This window comes from Carcharodon carcharias, chromosome 1 (assembly GCF_017639515.1).
Source record: "Carcharodon carcharias isolate sCarCar2 chromosome 1, sCarCar2.pri, whole genome shotgun sequence".
In the NCBI taxonomy this organism is placed as follows: domain Eukaryota; kingdom Metazoa; phylum Chordata; class Chondrichthyes; order Lamniformes; family Lamnidae; genus Carcharodon; species Carcharodon carcharias.
Window position 1 is genome coordinate 57,558,106 of NC_054467.1, and position 20,874 is coordinate 57,578,979.

A 20,874-nucleotide genomic window follows, 5' to 3' on the forward strand; every position below is an offset into this window, starting at 1 on the left:
CTTAGCCAGGATGCCCTCAGTTCCTTCATCTAGATCATTAATGTATAAAGTGAAAAGTTGTGGGCCCAACACTGACCCCTGCGGAACTCCACTAGTCACCAGCCGCCATCCTGAGAAGGACCCCCTTATCCCCACTCTCTGCCTCCTGCCAGACAGCCAATATTTATCCATGCTAGTACCTTGCCTCTAACACCATGGGCTCTTATCTTACTGAGCAGCCTCCTGTGCTGCACCTTGTCAAAGGCCTTCTGGAAGTCCAAGTAGATAACATCCATTGGCTCTCCTTTGTCTAACCTACTCGTTACCTCCTCAAAGAAATCTAACAGATTTGTCAGGCATGACCTCCCCTTGATGGAACCATGCTGACTTTATCCTATTTTACCATGCACTTCCAAGTATTCTGAAATCTCATCCTTAATAATGGACTCTAAAATCTTACCAACGACCAAGGTCAGGCTAATCAGCCTGTAATTTCCCGTCTTTTGCCTCACTCCCTTCTTAAACAGTGGGGTTACATTAGCAATTTTCCAGTCCTCTGGGACCCTCCCTGACTCCAGTGATTCCTGAAAGATCGCCACTAACACCTCCACTATCTCTTCAGCTATCCCCTTCAGAACTCTGGGGTGTAATCCATCTGGTCCAGGTGATTTATCCACCTTCAGACCTTTCAGTTTTCCTAGCACCTTCTCCTTGGTAATGGCCACCATACTCACCTCTGACCCCCGACTCTCTTGAACTTTGGGGATGTTACTCATGTCTTCCACTGTGAAGACTGACGCAAAGTACCTATTCAGTTCCTCTGCCATTTCTTTGTTCCCCACTACTACTTCTCCAGCATCATTTTCCAGCGGCCCAATGTCCACTTTTGCCTCTCTCTTACCCTTTATATATCTGAAAAATCTCTTGCAATCTTCTTTTATATTACTGGCTAGTTTACCCTCATATTTACTCTTCTCCCTCCTTATTTCTTTTTTAGTTGTCCTCTGTTAGTCTTTGTAGGCTTCCCAATCCCCTGGTTTCCCACTGCTTTGCGCCGCATTGTATGCTTTCTCTTTAGCTTTTATGCTATCCCTGACTTCCCTTGTCAGTCATGGTTGCCTCTTCCTCCCTTTAGTATGCTCCTTCTTCCTAGGGATGAATTTTTGCTGTATCTCTCAAATTACTCCCAAAAACTCCTGCCATTGCTGTTCCACTGTCTTTCCTGCTAGGCTCATCTCCCAGTCAATTCTGGCCAGCTCCTCCCTTATGCCTCTGTAGTTGCCTTTATTCAACTGTAATACCATTACATCTGATTCCAGCTTTTTCCTTTCAAATTGCAGGGTAAGTTCCATCATATTATAGTCACTTCCTCCTAAGGGTTCCTTCACCTTAAGCTCCCTTATCAAATCTGCCTCATTACACATCACTAAATCTAGAATTGCCTGTTCCCTAGTGGGCTCCACCACAAGCTGCTCCAAAATGCCATCTTGCAGACATTCCACAAATTCCTTTTCTTGGGATCCACTACCAACCTGATTTTCCCAGTCTACCTGCATATTGAAATCCCCCATGATCACTGTAACCTTGCCTTTCCATGCCTTTCCTATCTCCTGGTGTATCTTGTGCCCCACATCCTGACCACTGTTTGGAGGCCTGTACATAATTCCCATTATGTCTTTTTTTTACCTTTGCGGTTCCTCAACTCTACCCACACAGATTCTACATCATCTGACCCTACGTCATTTCTTGCTATCGATTCAATTTCATTTCTTACTAAGAAAGCAACCCCACCCCCTGTGCCAACCTGCCTATCTTTTCGGTAGGATATATACCCTTGGATATTTAGCTCCCAGTCCTGATCCCCTTGCAGCCTTGTCTCCGTGATGCCCACCCATCATACCTGCCAATTTCAATCTGTGCCACAAGCTCATTTACCTTATTTCGTGTACTGCGTGCATTCAGATACAACACCTTCAGTCCTGTATTTCCCATCCCCTTCTCATTGTCTTTCCTTTATCTGATGTGCTTGAAGTTAGATTCCTAGCCCTTTCCAAACACTCTGTCCTATTTTGTGTTCTGGAGACTTTAATAGCCTCTCCTGGGCTCTTTTTTCTTTTCAGTTTTTTCATAATTTTCCATGAAGTTGAATCCACCGCCGCCCCCCCCCCCCCCCCCCCCCCCAACCTGCAGCTTTATTTCCCATTAGTCATACACAGGTGAATGACATTAATTCCCACGAGCACAAAAACAAAAGACTGTTGGGACACTGGGAGTTGGTGAGGGAGTGGGCAGACATATTTAATATTGCAGTCTGTAAATACATCCAGTATTAAATAAAAGAGATTTGCATGTGGTTTCCTACTTCACCATCTGGATTTGGATTAATTTAACATTGGGTGTACCTGTTAAGTGTTTCAAATATTTTCTATTTTATTTCAGGTTTTCAGCATCTACACTATTCAGCTTTATCCTTTTGAAAATTACTATTAAATCTGTTTCCACTATTTCAACCAGCGCGTTCCAGGTCACAACAGCTAACGGTGTGAAATAACTTCTCATCTCTGCATGGAGATACCACTTAGTTAATTCTATGAACTCTGGTTGCAAAGCCTTCTGGTGATGGAAATTGTTTCTATCTATTATATTCTTTCTCATCTATTCTTTTGAAAGCCTTCATGATTTTGAATATCTCTATTAAATCTTCCTTTAACTTTCTCTGTTTTAAGGAGAACAATGGCGTTTTCCTATTCGCATCACTGGAATATCTTGATTATTGCTGGTACCTTTCTAGTATATTTCCTTTACACTCTTTCCAAAGCCCTGACATCCCACCTAAGTTACTGACTGTAGACAAGGCAGCAAACCCAGTGTTACTGTTGGGTGTGTGATCTACAGTTTAGGGTTAGGCTGAGGGAATTTATTTGGGTATTAGCATGTGAAGGTACAAACAGCTATTAACAATAGCACAGTGCTGAAACACATCCTTATATTACCAGTGATATGTCAAAAGTGAGGCTAATTAGCCCACCAGCACCTGCTCCCATAATTATGAACTGTGAAGCCAATGAGTGACATGCAACAGACAGCAGCCCCTCCCCACAGAGCAGAATGCACTGCCACCACCCCGCCATCCCCACAAATTCAGAGTGGCTCTCCCTCCCCGGTGCAGAGAAAGCCTCTTCCACCCGCCCAGTGCAGAGAGCAGTCCCCAGCTCCTCAATGCAGAGCAGTTGTACCGTCCTCAAATCAAAGTGCCCCATCTCCCAGGGCACAGCACCCACCCCAACCATTGGAGAATAGCTCCTCCTACCAGTGCAGAGAGAGAGAGAACCCTTCTCCAATGCAGAGTACGGCTCCTCTCCTTGATACCGAGCAGCCTTTCCACCCAGGGGAGAGATTAGCTGCTCACCCAAGACCAGAGAGCAGCCCCTCCCCCACTGCAGAGTGAAAGCCCTCCCCCTGAGCATAGTGCACCCCTCCCCCGTTGTAGAAACCACGCCCTAGACCCCGCCACTTGGGCAGAGAACAACCCCTTGCCCCAGGAAGAAGGACGGCCCCTCCCCCACCCTGTCTGTCGGAAAGCCCGAATTGGTCGCTGTTGCCGAGGGCCCGGAAGGAGAGTGACGCAGCGTCATCGTTCCGGCGGATGTTGAACGGAAAACTTCAGAATGGTGAGAGAAACTGAGGGTCAGGGTAGCGGAGGAAGCGCGAGATGGGGTTGCTGGGGGGGGGGGGGGGGGGGGGTGAGTGGGGAGGAGGGGGTGGGGGGGGAGAGGAGGGGGTGGGGGGTGGGGGGGAGTGGAGAGGAGGGGTGGGGGGTGGGGGGGGAGTGGAGAGGAGGGGTGGGGGGTGGGGGGGGAGTGGAGAGGAGGGGTGGGGGGTGGGGGGGGAGTGGAGAGGAGGGGTGGGGGGGTGGGGGGGGGAGTGGAGAGGAGGGGTGGGGGGTGGGGGGGGAGTGGAGAGGAGGGGTGGGGGGGTGGGGGGGGGAGTGGAGAGGAGGGGTGGGGGGGGGAGTGGAGAGGAGGGGTGGGGGGGGGAGTGGGGGGGGGAGTGGAGAGGAGGGGTGGGGGGGGGAGTGGGGGGGGAGTGGAGAGGAGGGGTGGGGGGGGAGTGGGGGGGGAGTGGAGAGGAGGGGTGGGGGGGGAGTGGGGGGGGAGTGGAGAGGAGGGGTGGGGGGGGGAGTGGGGGGGGGGAGTGGAGAGGAGGGGTGGGGGGGGAGTGGAGAGGAGGGGTGGGGGGGGAGTGGGGGGGGAGTGGAGAGGAGGGGTGGGGGGGGAGTGGAGAGGAGGGGTGGGGGGGGAGTGGAGAGGAGGGGTGGGGGGGGGAGTGGAGAGGGAGTGGAGAGGGGGGGTGGGGGGGGAGTGGAGAGGGGGGGTGGGGGGGGAGTGGAGAGGGGGGGTGGGGGGTGGGGGGGGAGTGGAGAGGAGGGGTGGGGGGTGGGGGGGGAGTGGAGAGGAGGGGTGGGGGGTGGGGGGGGAGTGGAGAGGAGGGGTGGGGGGTGGGGGGGAGTGGAGAGGAGGGGTGCGGGGGAGTGGAGAGGAGGAGGGGAGGGGGAGTGGAGAGGAGGAGGTGAGGGGAGTGGAGAGGAGGGGTGGGGGGGGAGTGGAGAGGAGGAGTGGGAGGGGAGTGGAGAGGAGGAGTGGGAGGGGAGTGGAGAGGAGGAGTGGGGGGGGAGTGGAGAGGGGGGAGTGGGGGAGAGGGGGGAGTGGAGGGGGGGGGGAGTGGAGGGGGGAGTGGAGAGGAGTGGGGGGGAGTGGAGAGGGGGGGGGGGAGTGGAGAGGAGGGGTGGGGGGTGGGGGGGGAGTGGAGAGGAGGGGGGGTGGGGGGGGGAGTGGAGAGGAGGGGTGGGGGGTGGGGGGGGGAGTGGAGAGGAGGGGTGGGGGGTGGGGGGGGGAGTGGAGAGGAGGGGTGGGGGGTGGGGGGGGGGAGTGGAGAGGAGGGGTGGGGGGTGGGGGGGGGAGTGGAGAGGAGGGGTGGGGGGTGGGGGGGGAGTGGAGAGGAGGGGTGGGGGGTGGGGGGGGAGTGGAGAGGAGGGGTGGGGGGTGGGGGGGAGTGGAGAGGAGGGGTGGGGGGGGGAGTGGAGATGTGGGGTGGGGGGGGGAGTGGAGAGGAGGGGTGGGGGATGGGGGGGAGTGGAGAGGAGGGGGGGGAGTGGAGAGGAGGGGGGGGTGGGGGGGGAGTGGAGAGGAGGGGGGGGGTGGGGGGGGAGTGGAGAGGAGGGGGGGGTGGGGGGGGTGTGGAGAGGAGGGGGGGGTGGGGGGGGTGTGGAGAGGAGGGGGGGGTGGGGGGGGAGTGGAGAGGAGGGGGGGTTGGGGGGGGAGTGGAGAGGAGGGGGGGGAGTGGAGAGGAGGGGGGGGTGGGGTGGGAGTGGAGAGGAGGGGTGGGGGGGGGGGGCGTGGAGAGGAGGGGTTGGGGGGGGAGTGGAGAGGGGGGGTGGGAGGGGGAGTGGAGAGGAGGGGTGGGGGGTGGGGGGGAGTGGAGAGGAGGGGTGGGGGGGGGAGTGGAGATGGGGGGTGGGGGGGGGGAGTGGAGAGGAGGGGTGGGGGGGGAGTGGAGAGGAGGGGTGGGGGGGGGAGTGGAGAGGAGGGTTGGGGGGGGGGAGTGGAGAGGAGGGTTGGGGGGGGGAGTGGAGAGGAGGGTTGGGGGGGGGAGTGGAGAGGAGGGTTGGGGGGGGGAGTGGAGAGGAGGGTTGGGGGGGGGAGTGGAGAGGAGGGGTGGGGGGGGAGTGGAGAGGAGGGGTGGGGGGGGAGTGGAGAGGAGGGGTGGGGGGTGGACAGGAGAGGTAGCGGAGGGGGTGGGGGCTGCGAGGAAGGGTGGGGGAGGGTACGGGGCAGAGGAGGGATGGGGGCTGCGAGGAGGGGAGGGGGTGGGGGTTGCGAGGAAGGGTGGGGGAGTTGGGTTGGGGATTGGGGAGTGGGAGGTCAAAGCAGGGGGTGGGGTGTGAGGTGGAGAAGGTGATTGAGATGAGGTTGGGGATGTCTGGGGGGAAGTGAGGGGACATCTTGGGGAGTGAGGGTGGGGGTGCTGCAGGGTCCGTGGGAAGGGAGATGTGGAGGGTCCGGGTCAGTGAGGGACTTGTGCTGGGGGTGGGGTCCGGGACAGTGAGGGGGAGGGAGGTGGTGTACAGGGGAATATGGGGGGGTGTTGGGGGTGTGTCTGGAGAGGGGGAAGGATGTGGGTCAGGGGGAGTAGGTGGTTTGGGTGGTGGGTCTGAGGGAGTGAAAGGGGGGCTCCGGAGGAGTGACTGGGGTTGGGGAGGATCTGCAGGAGTGAGGAGGTGTGTCGGTGTCTGCGGGAGTGAGGGGGGAGGTGTCCGGGGTAAACAGGAGGGTGTCGGGGTCGCGGGGAGGGGTTGGTGAGGGGGGGGTGTGGGGTCCGGGCGAGTTGGTGAGGTGGGGGGCAGTGAAGGGTGGGTTCCGGAGGGGGGGGTGGGCATGATCCAGGGGGGTTGTGGGTGTGGTCCAGGAGCATGAGGGGAGGCCCAAAGTATTGAGGGAGTTTGGGTAGTCTGGATGGTCCAGGGGGGTGGTTCCAGGGGACTAGGTGGGGGGTTCTGGGATCGCAATAGGGGCGTCCAGGGGAATGAAATGAGGTGAGGTCTGGGTGGGTGGTGGTGTTCCAGGGGGCTTGGGGGGTTGGGGGGGTGGGGTGGGGGGGGCGATGTTGGTGATCCAGAGGAATGTGAGGTGGGTTTCTAGGGGAATGTGAGGGGTGTGTCCAGGAGAGTGAGCCAGCGATGGGGTGAGGGTGAGAGTGAGTCTCGGTGGGGGAGTTGAGGGGTGGTCTGCAGGAGTGAGGGGGGTCGGGGGCTGGTTCAGGGGTGTGTGTGGGCAGGGTCTGGGGAATGGGGGGGAGGGATGTCAGGGGAACTCAGGTGGGGAGGGGTGTCTGGGGTAGTGAGGTCGGGGTGGGGGGGGTGGTTCTGAGGGTCCGAGGATTTTGGGGGATATGTGGGGGAGGGACGGGAGAATAGTTGAGAGCGGATGTTGGGGGGAGGGTGTGGAATTCGGGGGAGAAGAACTATGGCAGTAGGGTGGCGGTCCGGCGGAGGCAGAGCAGGGAGTGGGGGAGGGGTTGGGGGTGGAGTGTGGGGTGTCCGGAGGAGGAGGAGGAGTAGGGGTGGGGGTGTGGTAGGAGAGTGGGGCTTCCGGGGGTGGTGGTGAATGTGGGGCAGGGACAAGGCAGTCTTGGGGTGGGGGGTGGTGGTGTAGTTGGCTCTCAGTCAGCGTGTTGTGCTCATTGTAGTTTCCACCTTGCTGTGGTGCTGAAATTGTACAAACCCAGAGTAAGTAATCCCAAACTGTGTGGAGTGTGGCTGTATGTTTATCAAGTGCTGGATGGACTGGGGAAACTTGTTGGTATAACTAGATAACACCCTAGTTGTAGAAAGCTTTACCTCTGAAGCTAAAAGTGTATGGTTACATTATGGAATGCTCATCTTCTGGCTGCCAAGGCAATCGTAGAATGGTTTCAGCACAGAATATGGCCATTCAGCCTATCATGTCTGTGCTGGCCCTCTGAAGAAGCATCCAATAATAATTGTTCTTGCATATGATTCCTAGTCACTGCTGGGTGATTGCAGCTTTACTGCACCTACATTGCCACCTCTGGTTGGTTGAGGTGGTAACACTGCTATTTCATAAATCAAGGAACAACCTGTTAAAAACCAAAGGAATTGGTACTCAAATCATGAATTGCTTTTTTTTCATGCTTTAGGCTTATGGAATAAGAGGATTAATGTCAACTTGGTTTAAAGAAATGGCCTAAGGACAGAAAATTGTGGTAAATGGTTCTTTTTCAGACAGGATGATAGTAGTGTTCCCCAAAAATCAGTTCTAGGACCACTGCTTTTTTGATACATGGACTTGGATATTACAATACAAAATCAGATTTCAAAATTTGCTAATGATTCCAAACTTGGAGGTGTGGGTGACAGTGAGGATGTGCAACAGGATAAACTATCAGAATGGGCGGACAAGTGGCAGATGGAGCTTAATGCAGAGAAATGTGAGGTGATGCATTTGGCAGAAGGAATAGGGAGAGAGAATATAGACTTATTGGCACAGTTTCAAGTAGTGTACAGGTTCAGAGGGACCTGGAAGCTTATGCGCAAAGATCTTTGAAGATGGCAGGACACATTGAGAGAGCAAAGAATATGGGATCTTGGACTTCAAAAACAGATCATGAGTGCATAAGGAGGGAAGTTTATGCTGAACCTGTATAAAACTCTGGTTAGGCCACAGTTATTAGAGTATTGCATCCAATTCTGATCACTACACTCTAGGAAGAATGTGTGGAGAAGGTGCAGAGGGGATTTTCCAGAAAGATTCCAGGGATGAAGGATTTTGGCTACAAGATTAGGCTGTAGAAGCTAGGGTTGTTCTCCTTCGAGCAAAGGAGATTGAGGGGAGGTCTGATGGATGTGTACAAGATTATGACAGGCTTAGAAGACAAAGAAAAATAGCCCCCATTCGCTGATGGTTCAAGAACTCAGGGACAGAGTTAACGTTTGGGCAAGATTACAGGGAGGAGGATTTTTTAATGCAGCGAGTGGTAATGACCTGGAACTCTCTGCCTGCAAGGCTGGTGGAAGCAGAGATGATCAATATTTCAAAAGGAAACTTGAGTGAAATAAACTTGCGGGGCTATGGGGCTAGAGTGGGGGGGGGGGGATGGGGTTGCTCCACAGCTTGAATGGGCTGAATGACCACCACCTGTGCAATAATGACTATGACTTCATAACATAAATCTTGATAGGCTGACATTTAATTTATAAACCTGATTGTGGCTTATTTAATCTCTTGAAAGGTCATCCCTCTTTACAAAATCTATATTACGACATCTGAAAATGCTTGACAGAAAACTTATAAAAATCTTACCTTTACTCAAGTATTGTCATGGCCCGCCTGAGGTCAACAGGGTCCTGTGCCACATTCTCTCCGAGGCCAATGAACCTGCTGCAAAAGGCACAAGTTGCAGAACTCTGTCTTCAGAGCTTCTGGATGGCAGGCAGGGAGAGGAAAGGGTCCATCATCATTAGAGCCATGGAAACCAAAAAAAGCTTGAGGTGGGTGTGGAGGTGCAAGCATTATTCTAACACATTTCAATGTGACAAGGCACTGCGTAAAAGACCGGAACGTGACAAATATATTCTTGTGTTACTTGAACAGTGGGTTCTGAGCCCAGGCAGCAGTAACCAGAGCTTCGGAGCACAGGAACTCAACCTCCTCTGCCTCCTCCATGCAAGAACCAAAGTGTGCCGCATTTACCTGACCCTCTTAGCCACACACAAGGCCTCCTCCCCAATCTGCTCCTCTATATTTCTCCCAGGGCCCAACTGCCATTCTCCTGATCCTGGCGCTACCAACAGCTCAGCTTGCGCTGGTAAATGATGCCATGCGATGACCTCATCTAACACAGCCTAACTGCCATCAGCGGCCTACACTCTAACTGACATGGCAAAACCTTTCGCATCTCCTCTGTTGCTCAATGCTTGGATTGTCCATTTAGGCCATTTCAGAAAGCAGTTAAGAGTCAACCACATTGCTGTGGATCCAGAGTTACATGTAGGGCAGAGCAGGTAAGAACAGCAGATTTCCTTCCCTAAAGGACATTAGTGAACCAAATGGTTTTTTATGACAATTGATAATTTCATGATCACTATTACTGAGATTAGTTTTTAAGTTCCAGATTTTTTTATTAATTGAATTTGAATTCCAGTGCTGGGATATGAAATCATGTCCCCAGAGCACTAGCCTGGATTACTACTCCAGTGATATTACTGCTATGCCACTGTCTCCTCCTATTAGTGCTGTTTGCAGCTGTTTCTTTTTAATTTGACATTTTGAATGCCTCTTGATTTTAGATATCTGTCATGAGTGAGGCTTAATTTTACTTAGAAATCACCTCTTATAAATTTGCCAGAGCTCTGGACAGGACATAAGGGAAGAAAAAACAGGAGGGTGGTTTAAAGTGTGAGAGATTTAAAGGGACACTGCCCTGTGCCCCTGGAGCCCAGGCTTCTTACTGCCATGGCCCAGAAACTCAAAAAGTGGGAGGAACCTCTAGCACACAGCCACAGACTGTGCTAATTGAGGCTCATTGTGAATAGGGTCTGCCGGTCAGCCTCTCTACAGGCCCTAGCCCTCTGACAGGGCAGGTTGAGTCACCATTTGGTATTACAGCAAATATCCAGAAATTTCAAAATCTTCTCATGAGATTGCATGTGAGGCTAATTTAGTTGGCATGCCTGGCTTGGCCCTATTAGGGTTTGATCATGCTAAAGTAGCTGGGTGCTGCAATTGCTGTAGGCTCACGAACGGAGGACAAGAGTTCATTGGACCCAGCACATTTGCAATAGTGGAATGGGTCTGAAAAATTCCATTCTCAGGGAGCTTAATTTTTTATTGTTTCAGGGTGTCTAAGACTGCTGGGCAGAATTCCTTTGCTTGTTTGAGCCCAGGCGACCTTTGAGGACTAACATGCAGTGTTTACTGACTCATTAGATATTTTATGACTGGTCAGCATCACTTTTTTTTATTTCATGAGATGTGGGCGTCACTGATGAGGCTTTTGTTGCGCATCCCTAATTGCCCTTGAACTGAGTGGTATGCTGGGCCATTTCAGAGGGCAGTTAAGAGCCAATCACATTGCTGTGGGTTTGGAGTTGCATGTAGGCCAGACCAGGTAAGGACGGCAGATTTCCTTCCCTGAAGGACACTAGTGAACCAGATGAATTTTTACAACAATGGCAGCATTACTGAAACTAGTTTTCAATTCCAGATTTTTTATTAATTAATAGAATTTATTAATTGAATTTAAATTTCACCAGCTGTCGCGTGGGATTTGAAACTATGTCCCCAGTGCATTAGCCTGGCCTTCTGGATTATTAGTGCAGTGCGTTACCACTATGTCTCCCATAAAATCTTGGCAAATTAAAATATCTATCATTCAGATTTGATCAAAGCATTATATCAACATATGTGGAGTAACTGCTGCATGAAATGCTTATTGTCATATTGTGCAACCAGCTCGATAATTTATGTACTCTGAATGTTGATTGGATACTCATCTCTTATTCTGATGGAACGTGGATGAGAAGTAACTGCTAGCAGTTGCTGATGGAAAAGAGCTACATCTACTTTCAGTAGTCAAATATTGCATTGGCTAAAAGGTCAATTAATCAGAATTTCATTAGTGTTTTAAACTAAATGGCAGACCAATAACCTGTTTGTATTTGGTCTTTGGCTAATCTCGCCATTTTGTTCCTTCCAACTAAACAATGAGAGACAGACGGATCTGCTTTAGTATGATGAATCTTTTGCAGCAAATTGTTTGTGTTTTACATTTGGTCTTGCATTGTTCATCATGGTAAATGGAGCTGGCCAGCCAGCTTGCATGGTATTATTAATACATTGTCCAAACTGCTGGAATAATAAGAGCCCTCTATTCTGACTGACATGCTGTAAAGAGATAGTGCAAAATCAATAATCGTCAAGTTCTTTATTAAGAGTAAAGGAGGTCTAATCTGGTTTTAAGTCATTTAGGCCGTTCATCACGTAAGTTGAAGATTTAAAAATAAACGCACAGCTCCTGAAAAAGACCAAAGGTCAATGCCTGTTTTAAAATTTATTTTTATTTTTAATAGCCAAAAGCACCAAAGGCTAAGAAAGGGCCAGAGCACAAGGTTATCCATCCATATAGCAGAAAGGCTGCCCAGATGGTTCGGGAGACACATAAACAGGAAAAGAAGGATAAGTATGTGATTATACTTTTTAACGAAGTCACTAAGACATTGCTGTGTGAAACACCAGTGAGCATTTTTTCAATCAAAGCTGTTTTTCTTGATTTCGTCCCACTATGAGGGACTGTTCACTGGTCACCGTTGTTTTCCTGTTGGGAATTGGGTGCCTTGTCTTCTCAGATTTACCAAAGCTGCTGTTGATGCTGAGTATATTAGATTTTTTTCATATGAAATATTATACCCAATTATTGGTGGAAAATATCGTGTTTAGTTACATCCAAAGAATATTACCAATTAAAAGATCAATTCTTTTCACTTTCATTAATCTTTTGAAAAACTCGGTTAATGACAGGACCAATAATGTGTTTGCATTAAGCCTTGACCCAATCTTAGTCCTTTTTCTATTCTTTGTAAATGAACTGAGAGAGATTTATCTGTTTTTGAACTATCAGCATCACTAAGTTGGTAACATTCTCACCACTGTCAGAAAATTGTGGTTTCCAGCTCTGCCATGGACTTTAAGCACATAAATATAAGGATAGATTCAGGGCAATCAGAGATGCCGTCTTTTCCCTTGCTATCCAAGTAGGTGTTATTCATTTGCTATTATTGGACCTTGATGTGTGCAAATTCTCTGCTACATTATCTTACATAACAACAGGGGCATAAATTTGTTTCATTCTTTCATGGGATGTGAGCATCGCTGGCAAGGCCGGAATTTGTTTCCCATTCCTAATTACCCTAAGGTGGTTATGAGCCATCTGTTAAACTGCTGCAGATCATCAGGTATGGGTACACCCAGAGTGCAATTCAGAAGGGAGTACCTACTTTTTGGCTCAGTGTCAGTGACGGAACGGTGATTTAGTTCTCAGTCCGGATGTGGATTGGAGAGGAACTTGCAGGTGGTGATGTTCCTACTGGTGTGCTGCCCTTGCCCTGCTAGATGGTAGAGATTGCAGGTTTGGAACATGCATACGAGCAAAGAGCAGGAGTAGGCCATTCAGCCCCTCAAGCCTGCTCCGCCATTTAATAAGATCATAGCTGATTTAATAGTAACTTGAAATCTGCATTCCACCTACCTCCAATAACCTTTCAGCCCTTGTTTACCAAGAATCTATCCACCTCTGCCTTAAAATATTCAAAGACTCTGCTTCCATCACCTTTTCAGGAGAGAGTTCCAAAGTCTCATGACCCTTTGAGTGAAAAAATTTTGCTTAATCTCTGTTTTAAATGGGCGACCCCTTATTTCTAAACAGTGAGTCCTAGTTCTAGATTATCCCACAAGAGGAAACATCCCCTCCACATCCACCCTGTCAAGACCGCTCAGGTTTTTATATGTTTTAATCAGGTCACCTCTTACTCTTCTAAACTCCAGTGGATATAAGCCTAATCTGTCCAACCTTTCCTCATAAGATAACCCATCCATTCCAGGTCTTAATCTGGTAAACCTTCTCTGACCTGCTTCCAACGCATTTACATCCTTCCTTAAATAAGGTGACCAATATGGTACACAGTATTCCAAATGTAGTATCACTAGTGCCCTGTACAACTGAAGTATAACCTCCCTACCTTTGTATTCAATTTCCCTCGCAATAAATGATAACATTCTATTAGCTTTTCAAATTACTTGCTGCACCTGCACAATAGCCTTTTATGATTCATGCACTAGGACACCCAGATCCCTCTGTACCTCAGAGCTCTGCAATCTCTCACCATTTAGATAATACGCTTCTCTTTTATTCTTCCTGCCAAAATGGACAATTTCACATTTTCCCACATTATACTTCATTTGCCGGATCTTTGTCCACTCACTTAACCTATCTATATCTTTTTGTAGTCTCATTCCTCTTCACAACTTAATTTCCTACCTATCTTTGTGTAATGGAAGATGCTGTTGAATGAGCCTTGGCAAGCTGCTGCATTGCATCTTGTACATGGTGCACACTGTATATCTCACAAAGTGGGCTGCTTTGTCCTGGATGATGTCAAGCTTCTTGACTGTTGTTGGCGCCGCACTCATCCAGGCAAGTGGAGAGTATTCCATCACACTCCTGACTTGTGCCTTGTAGATGGTGGATAGATTTTGGGGAGTCAGGAGATGTGTTACTCGCCACAGAATTCCCAGCCTCTGACCTGCTCTTGTAACCACTGTATTCATATGACTAGTTCAGTTAAGTTCTTGGGCAATGGTAACCCTGCCCCCCAGGATGTTGATGATAGGGGATTCAGTGATAGTAATTCTGTTGAATGTCAAGGGGAGATGGTTAGATTCTCTCTTGTTGGAGATGGTCATTGCCTAGCACTTGTTTGGTGTGAATGTTACTTGTCACTTATCAGCCCAAACCTGGATGTTGTCTAGTCTTGCTGCTTATGGACACGGACTGCTTCAATATCTGAGGAATAGTGAATGGCTCTGAAAACAATCTGCAGCAAATATGCCCATTTCTGACCTTTTGATAGAGGGAAGGTCATTGATGAAGTAGCTGAAGATAGTTGAGTCTTCGACACTACCCTGAGGAACCCCAAACTGATGTCCTGGGGCTGAGATCTTCTGTCCATGTTTGGATCAAGGCTGTAATGAAATCTGGAGCTGAATGGCCCTGGCGGAATCCAAATTGAGCAAAGTAAACCATTGGTTGTGAAATGTTTGAGGCATCCTGCCAATCTGATTAGGTGCTATAAAAATGTGAATTTATTCTTTTTTCTTATGTTGGATGGTTTTTGTGGAACTATCTTCATTTTGTTCATGTTCCTTTTTCACAGTTTTGATATTTTACTTTCACCATAACATTTCATTGAGAAGCCTTGATGGAGAATATCACTGTAAATAGAATAAATCCTTGGGCTTGACATTTCGAATCATTGATTTATTTTTTTTCAAACATTTAGATCAGTGTAAAAAAACTTGTTTTTTTTTGTATAATGCGAAACTGCTATTCACTAACTGTTTGCCAACAATAGAATCCCTAGTAACATCTTGCTCAAAAATCCTGATTTCAGTTATATTGTTATGTATGTTGTTGGCCTTGTTCCTGAGGGAAATAAGGGATGGTAGAAATGGAATCTGAGAAACTATCATTCCACTCGAGCACTCCCTTTTTCTGTTCATGCTGTGATAGATTAATTCCTGATAGCATTCCCATAATATGCATTCTCATCAGCACCCCATTCTGAGCAAGATGTGAATGGAATGGAGGTCAAGAAAGAAATGGAACAATATAGCTGCCAAAGACTACAGGCCTCCAGGCCATATTATATATATTGCTGTTTTGCACAACACCGTCATAGGACCATAAAAAGCATTGGGTAATTGGCGTATCTTATATTTTTCCTCTCTCTTCCCAAATGGAAGCAGCACTCTTGCTGTGATATAGTTCTGTGAGCAACAGCTGAACTCTGACACCACACCAATCTGTTTATTCTTCAATGGTTGGCCTGGACAGAAAGTTTTACCAGATTATTGGGCACTGTGGCTAAGCCTGCTCCCATCACCCACTGTTCACACATGTCATCGTTGGATATCAGTATGAATTGAGTGGGGAAAAAAAAACAAAAAACTGCGGATGCTGGAAATCCAAAACAAAAACAGAATTACCTGGAAAAACTCAGCAGGTCCGGCAGCATTGGCGGAGAAGAAAAGAGTTGACGTTTTGAGTCCTCATGACCCTTCTATAGAACTGAGCGAATGTAAGGAGAGGGGTGAAATATAAGTTGGTTTAAGGTGGGGGTGGGGGGGGGTGTGGTTTGGGGGGGGAGAGAAGTTGGTGGGGGTTGGTATGGTTGTAAGGACAAGCAAGCAGTGATAGGAGCAAATAATCAAAACATGTCACAGACAAAAGAACGCAGAGGTATTGAAGGTGGTGATATTATCTAAACAAATGTGCATATTAAGAATCTGCTAAGAAGTAGGGCACTCAAGGTACAGCTCTAGTGGGGGTGGGGTGGAAAGACTAGCGGGGCATAAAAGATTTAAAAATAATGGAAATAGATGAGATAAGAAAAATCTGTATAAATTATTGGAAAAAACAAAAGGAAGGGGGAAGAAACAGAAAGGGCGTGGGGATGGAGGAGGGAGTTCAAATCTAAAGTTGTTGAATTCAATTTTCAGTCTGGAAGGCTGTAAAGTGCCTAGTCGGAAGGTGAGGAGCTATTCCTCCAGTTTGCGTTGGGCTTCACTGGAACAATGCAGCAAGCCAAGGACAGACATGTGGGCAAGAGAGCATGGTGGAGTGTTAAAATGGCAAACGACAGGGAGGTTTGGGTCATTCTTGCGGACAGACCGCAGGTGTTCTGCAAAGCGGTCGCCCAGTTTACGTTTGGTCTCTCCAATATAGAGGAGACTGCATTGGGAACAATGAATGCATTAGACTAAGTTGGGGGAAATGCAAGTGAAATGCTGCTTCACTTGAAAGGAGTGTTTGGGCCCTTGGACAGTGAGAAGAGAGGAAGTGAAGAGGCAAGTGTTGCATCTTTTGCGTGGGCATGGGGAGGTGCCATAGGTAGGGGCTGAGGAGTAGGGGGTGATGGAGGAGTGGACCAGGGTGTCCCGGAGGGAACGATCCTTACGGAATGCCATCAGTGGGGTGAAGGGAAGATGTGTTTGGTGGTGGCATCATGCTGGAGTTGGCGGAAATGGCGGAGGATGACCCTTTGAATGCGGAGGCTGGTAGGGTGATAAGTGAGGACAAGGGGGACCCTATCATGTTTCTGAGAGGGAGGAGAAGGCGTGAGGGCGGATGCGCGGGAGATGGGCCGGACACGGTTGAGGGCCCTGTCAACGACCATGGGTGGAAAACCTCGGTTAAGGAAGAAGGAGGACATGTCAGAGGAACTGTTTTTGAAGGTAGCATCATCAGAACAGATGCGACGGAGGCGAAAGAACTGAGAGAATGGGATGGAGTCCTTACAGGAAGCGGGGTGTGAGGAGCTGTAGTCGAGGTAGCTGTGGGAGTCGGTAGGCTTGTAATGGATATTGGTGGACAGTCTGTCACCAGTGATTGAGACAGAGAGGTCAAGGAAGGGAAGGGAAGTGTCAGAGATGGACCATGTGAAAATGATGGAGGAGTGGAGATTGGAAGCAAAATTAATAAAATTTTCCAAGTCTCGACGAGAGCATGAAGCAGCACCGAAGTAATCATCGATGTACAGGAGAAAGAGTTGTGGGAGGGGGCCGGAGTAGAACTGGAACAAGGAATGTTCCACATACCCCATAAAGAGACAGGCATAGCAGGGGCCCATGCGGGTACCCATAGCCACACCTTTAATTTGGAGGAAGTGAGAGGAGTTAAAGGAGAAAATGTTCAGTGTGAGAACAAGTTCAGCCAGACGGAGGAGAGTAGTGGTGGATGGGGATTGTTCGGGCCTTTGTTCGAGAAAGAAGCTAAGGGCCGGACAATCCCCATCCACCCCTACTCTCCTCCGTCTGGCTGAACTTGTTCTTACGCTGAACAATTTCTCCTTCAACTCCTCTCACTTCCTCCAAATAAAAGGTGTGGCTATGTGGCCCCAGCTATGTCTGTCTCTTTATGGGGTATGTGGAACATTCCTTGTTCCAGTCCTACTCCGGCCCCCTCCCACAATTCTTTCTCCGGTACATCGATGATTACTTCGGTGCTGCTTCATGCTCTCATCAGGACTTGGAAAAATTTATTAATTTTGCTTTCAATCTCCACCCCTCCATCATTTTCACATGGTCCATCTCTGACACTTCCCTTCCCTTCCTTGACCTCGCTGTCTCAATCTCTGGTGATAGACTATCCACCAATATCCATTACAAGCCTACCGACTCCCACAGCTACCTCGACAACAGCTCCTCACACCCCGCTTCCTGTAAGGACTCCATCCCATTCTCTCAGTTCCTTCGCCTCTGTCGCATCTGTTCTGATGATGCTACCTTCAAAAACAGTTCCTCTGACATGTCCTCCTTCTTCCTTAACTGAGGTTTTCCACCCACGGTCGTTGACAGGGCCCTCAACCGTGTCCGGCCCATCTCTCATGCATCCTCCCTCCCAGAAACATGATAGGGTCCCCCTTGTCCTCACTTATAACCCTACCAGCCTCCGCATTCAAAGGGTCATCCTCCGCCATTTCCGCCAACTCCAGCATGATGCCACCACCAAACACATCTTCCCTTCACCCCCCTGACGGCATTCCGTAAGGATCGTTCCCTCCGGGACACCCTGGTCCACTCCTCCATCACCCCCTACACCTCATCCCCCACCTATGGCACCTCCCCATGCCCACGCAAAAGATGCAACACTTGCCTCTTCACTTCCTCTCTCCTCACTGTCCAAGGGCCCAAACACTCCTTTCAAGTGAAGCAGCATTTCACTTGCATTTCCCCCAACTTAGTCTAATGCATTCATTGTTCCCAATGCGGTCTCCTCTACATTGGAGAGACCCAACGTAAACTGGGCGACCGCTTTGCAGAACACCTGCGGTCTGTCCGCAAGAATGACCCAAACCTCCCTGTCGTTTGCCATTTTAACACTCCACCATGCTCTCTTGCCCACGTGTCTGTCCTTGGCTTGCTGCATTGTTCCAGTGAAGCCCAACGCAAACTGGAGGAACAGCACCTCACCTCCCGACTAGGCACTTTACAGCCTTCCAGACTGAATATTGAATTCAACAAATTTAGATCTTGAACTCCCTCCTCCATCCCCACGCCCTTTCTGTTTGTTCCCCCTTCCTTTTGTTCTTTCCAATAATTTATATAGATTTTTCTTTTCCCACCTATTTCCATTATTTTTAAATCTTTTATGCCCCGCTAGTCTTTCCACCCTACCCCCACTAGAGCTGCCCTTGAGTGCCCTACCATTCATTCTTAGTTAGCACATTTGTTTAGATAATATCACTACCTTCAACACCTCTGTTCTTTTGTCTGTGACATCTTTTGATTATCTGCTCCTATCACTGCTTGCTTGTCCCTACAACCACACCACCCCCCCCCAAACCCCCCCCCCACCTTAAACCAACTTATATTTCACCCCTCTTCTTTTATTCACTCAGTTCTGTGGAAGGGTCATGAGGACTGAAAACGTCAACTCTTCTTCTCCGCCGATACTGCCAGACCTGCTGAGTTTTTCCAGGTAATTCTGTTTTTGTTTTGAATTGAGTGGGAACTCTGGATAATTTTTTTTTCTCCTAGTCTGTCATGTTATTGAAAACCTACTATCATCTGGGTAAAATTAATGAAGTTAGCATAGGATGGGATGAAACCTAGGACCATTCCAATCTACTTAGCTCAATTTCGCACTAGACAGTGTGCTTACCAATTGTGTTATTGTCAGGAGAGTTGTAATTCTTTCTTGATAGCCAAGATCCTGGAACTCCCTCCCTAACAGCACTGTGGGTGTACCTACACCACATGGACTGCAGGGATTCAAGAAGGCAGCTCACCACCACCTTCTCAAGGGCATTTAGGGATGGGCAATAAATGCTGGACTCGCCAGTGACTCCCACACCCTGTAAATGAATAAACAAATGAATCAAATGGTGTTAGGAAACAATTTTTTTTAGAATAATTGAGGCATTTTAGTTATCCATTTAAATGGCAGAATCTTGGAATATTAACATTACAACATGATTAACTAATTGTAAATGTTGCTTGATGTAACTAGTAGCTATGGTTTTTCATTGTTTGATGGATTTACTGTTCACAAGTTTGATCAATTTGACTGTTAGTGAATGGAGCACTGCCCTCCTATGACCATCTCCAAGCTGTTAGCTTTGTGTATTTGAAATTGTGGATAGTGCAGCCTACATGCAGTATTACCATTTTTTGCCATATGAACATACAGACATACGAATATATGAATTAGGAGTAGGCCACTCAGCCCCTCAAGCCTTCTCCGAGATGGTTGTACTGAATATAATCTCAACCCCGTATTCCTGCTTACCTCCCATAACCTCAGCCCCTTGTTAATTAAGAATCTATCTGGCTCCGCCTTAAAAAAAATATTCGATGACTCTGCTTCCACCACCTTTTGAGGAGGAGAGTTCCAAAGTCTCAACCCTCTGAAAGAAAAAAATTCTCCTCATCTCTGTCTTAAATGGGCAACCCTTTATTTTTAAATAGAGACCCCTAGTTCTAGATTCTCCACAAGAGGAAACATTCTCTCCACACCCACCCTGTCAAGGACCCTCAGGATCTTGAAGGTTTCAATTAATTAGCCTCTTACTCATTTAAATTCTAGTGGATACAAGCCTAACCTGTACAGCCTTTCCTCTTAAGACAACCCACCCATTCCTGGTATTGGTTTAGTTCTCTGAATTGCTTCTAAAACACTTACATCTTTCTTTAAATAAGGAGACCGGTACCGTACACAATACTCCAGATGTGGTCTCACCAATTCCCCATACAACTGAAGTATAACCTCTATTTTTGTAATCAATTCCCCTCACAGTACTGATAACATTCTATTAGCTTTCCTAATTATCTGCTGTACCTGCATGCTAACCTTCTGTGCTTCATACACTAGGACTCCCAGATCCCTCTGAATTTCAGAGCTCTGCGATCTCTCACCATTTAGGCAATAAGTTTTTTTTATTTTTCCTGCCAAAATAAACACTTTCTCACTTGCCCACATTGTACTCCATTCGCCAGATCTTTACCCACTCACTTAACCTATCTGTGGCACTTTGTAGCCTCCTTACGTTCCTCTTCACAATTTACTTTGATACCTATCTTTGTGTCATTAGCAATTTTAGCAACCATTCCTTTGCATTCATCCAATGCATTTATATAAATTGTAAATTCCCCATACTCACTGCTAACTTGGCTCCAGTGGACTGGCTGCCACAAAAAATTTATAATGCTATCAATTATATTGTTACAAAATATCTTAAGAAACCACTGTAATTTTTCAGTGTAATATCTTGTTTTTGTTTCTCCTCTAACCAGGATAAAGAGTGGAAAGGCCATCCGTCTAAACACAATTGGTGAGTTATAAAATTGTAGGTACCACTTGGGGTTGAAAGTGGGAGATAATTGTAATATGTGAATTCGCGGAACCTTTGGGACTTCATTGTTATTGTTGCAGTAAATACTTTATTTGTGTTCAGAGAGATCTGTGTTATGTAATGGCAAGAATACTCATTTTGGCAGAAACCTGATTTTCAAAGAACAAAGAAAAGTACAGCACAGGAACAGG

General features: G+C 48.3%; 1 protein-coding gene across 2 annotated transcripts in view; it reads left to right on the top strand.

Annotated features, from left to right (window-relative positions):
* The first annotated feature begins 3,314 nt into the window (after nucleotides 1-3,314).
* tma16 (translation machinery associated 16 homolog) overlaps nucleotides 3,315-20,874 on the top strand; it is a 50,515-nt gene continuing 32,955 nt past the window's right edge. Inside the window, exons 1-3 of one of the 2 annotated variants that reach the window (XM_041187009.1) lie at nucleotides 3,315-3,650; nucleotides 11,627-11,736; nucleotides 20,625-20,662. In XM_041187009.1, the coding sequence (XP_041042943.1) occupies nucleotides 3,648-3,650; nucleotides 11,627-11,736; nucleotides 20,625-20,662 (151 nt within the window). In that variant the 5' untranslated portion in view covers nucleotides 3,315-3,647. The remainder of the gene's footprint in view (nucleotides 3,651-11,626; nucleotides 11,737-20,624; nucleotides 20,663-20,874) is intronic. The other variant, XM_041187000.1, reaches the window with a different exon arrangement.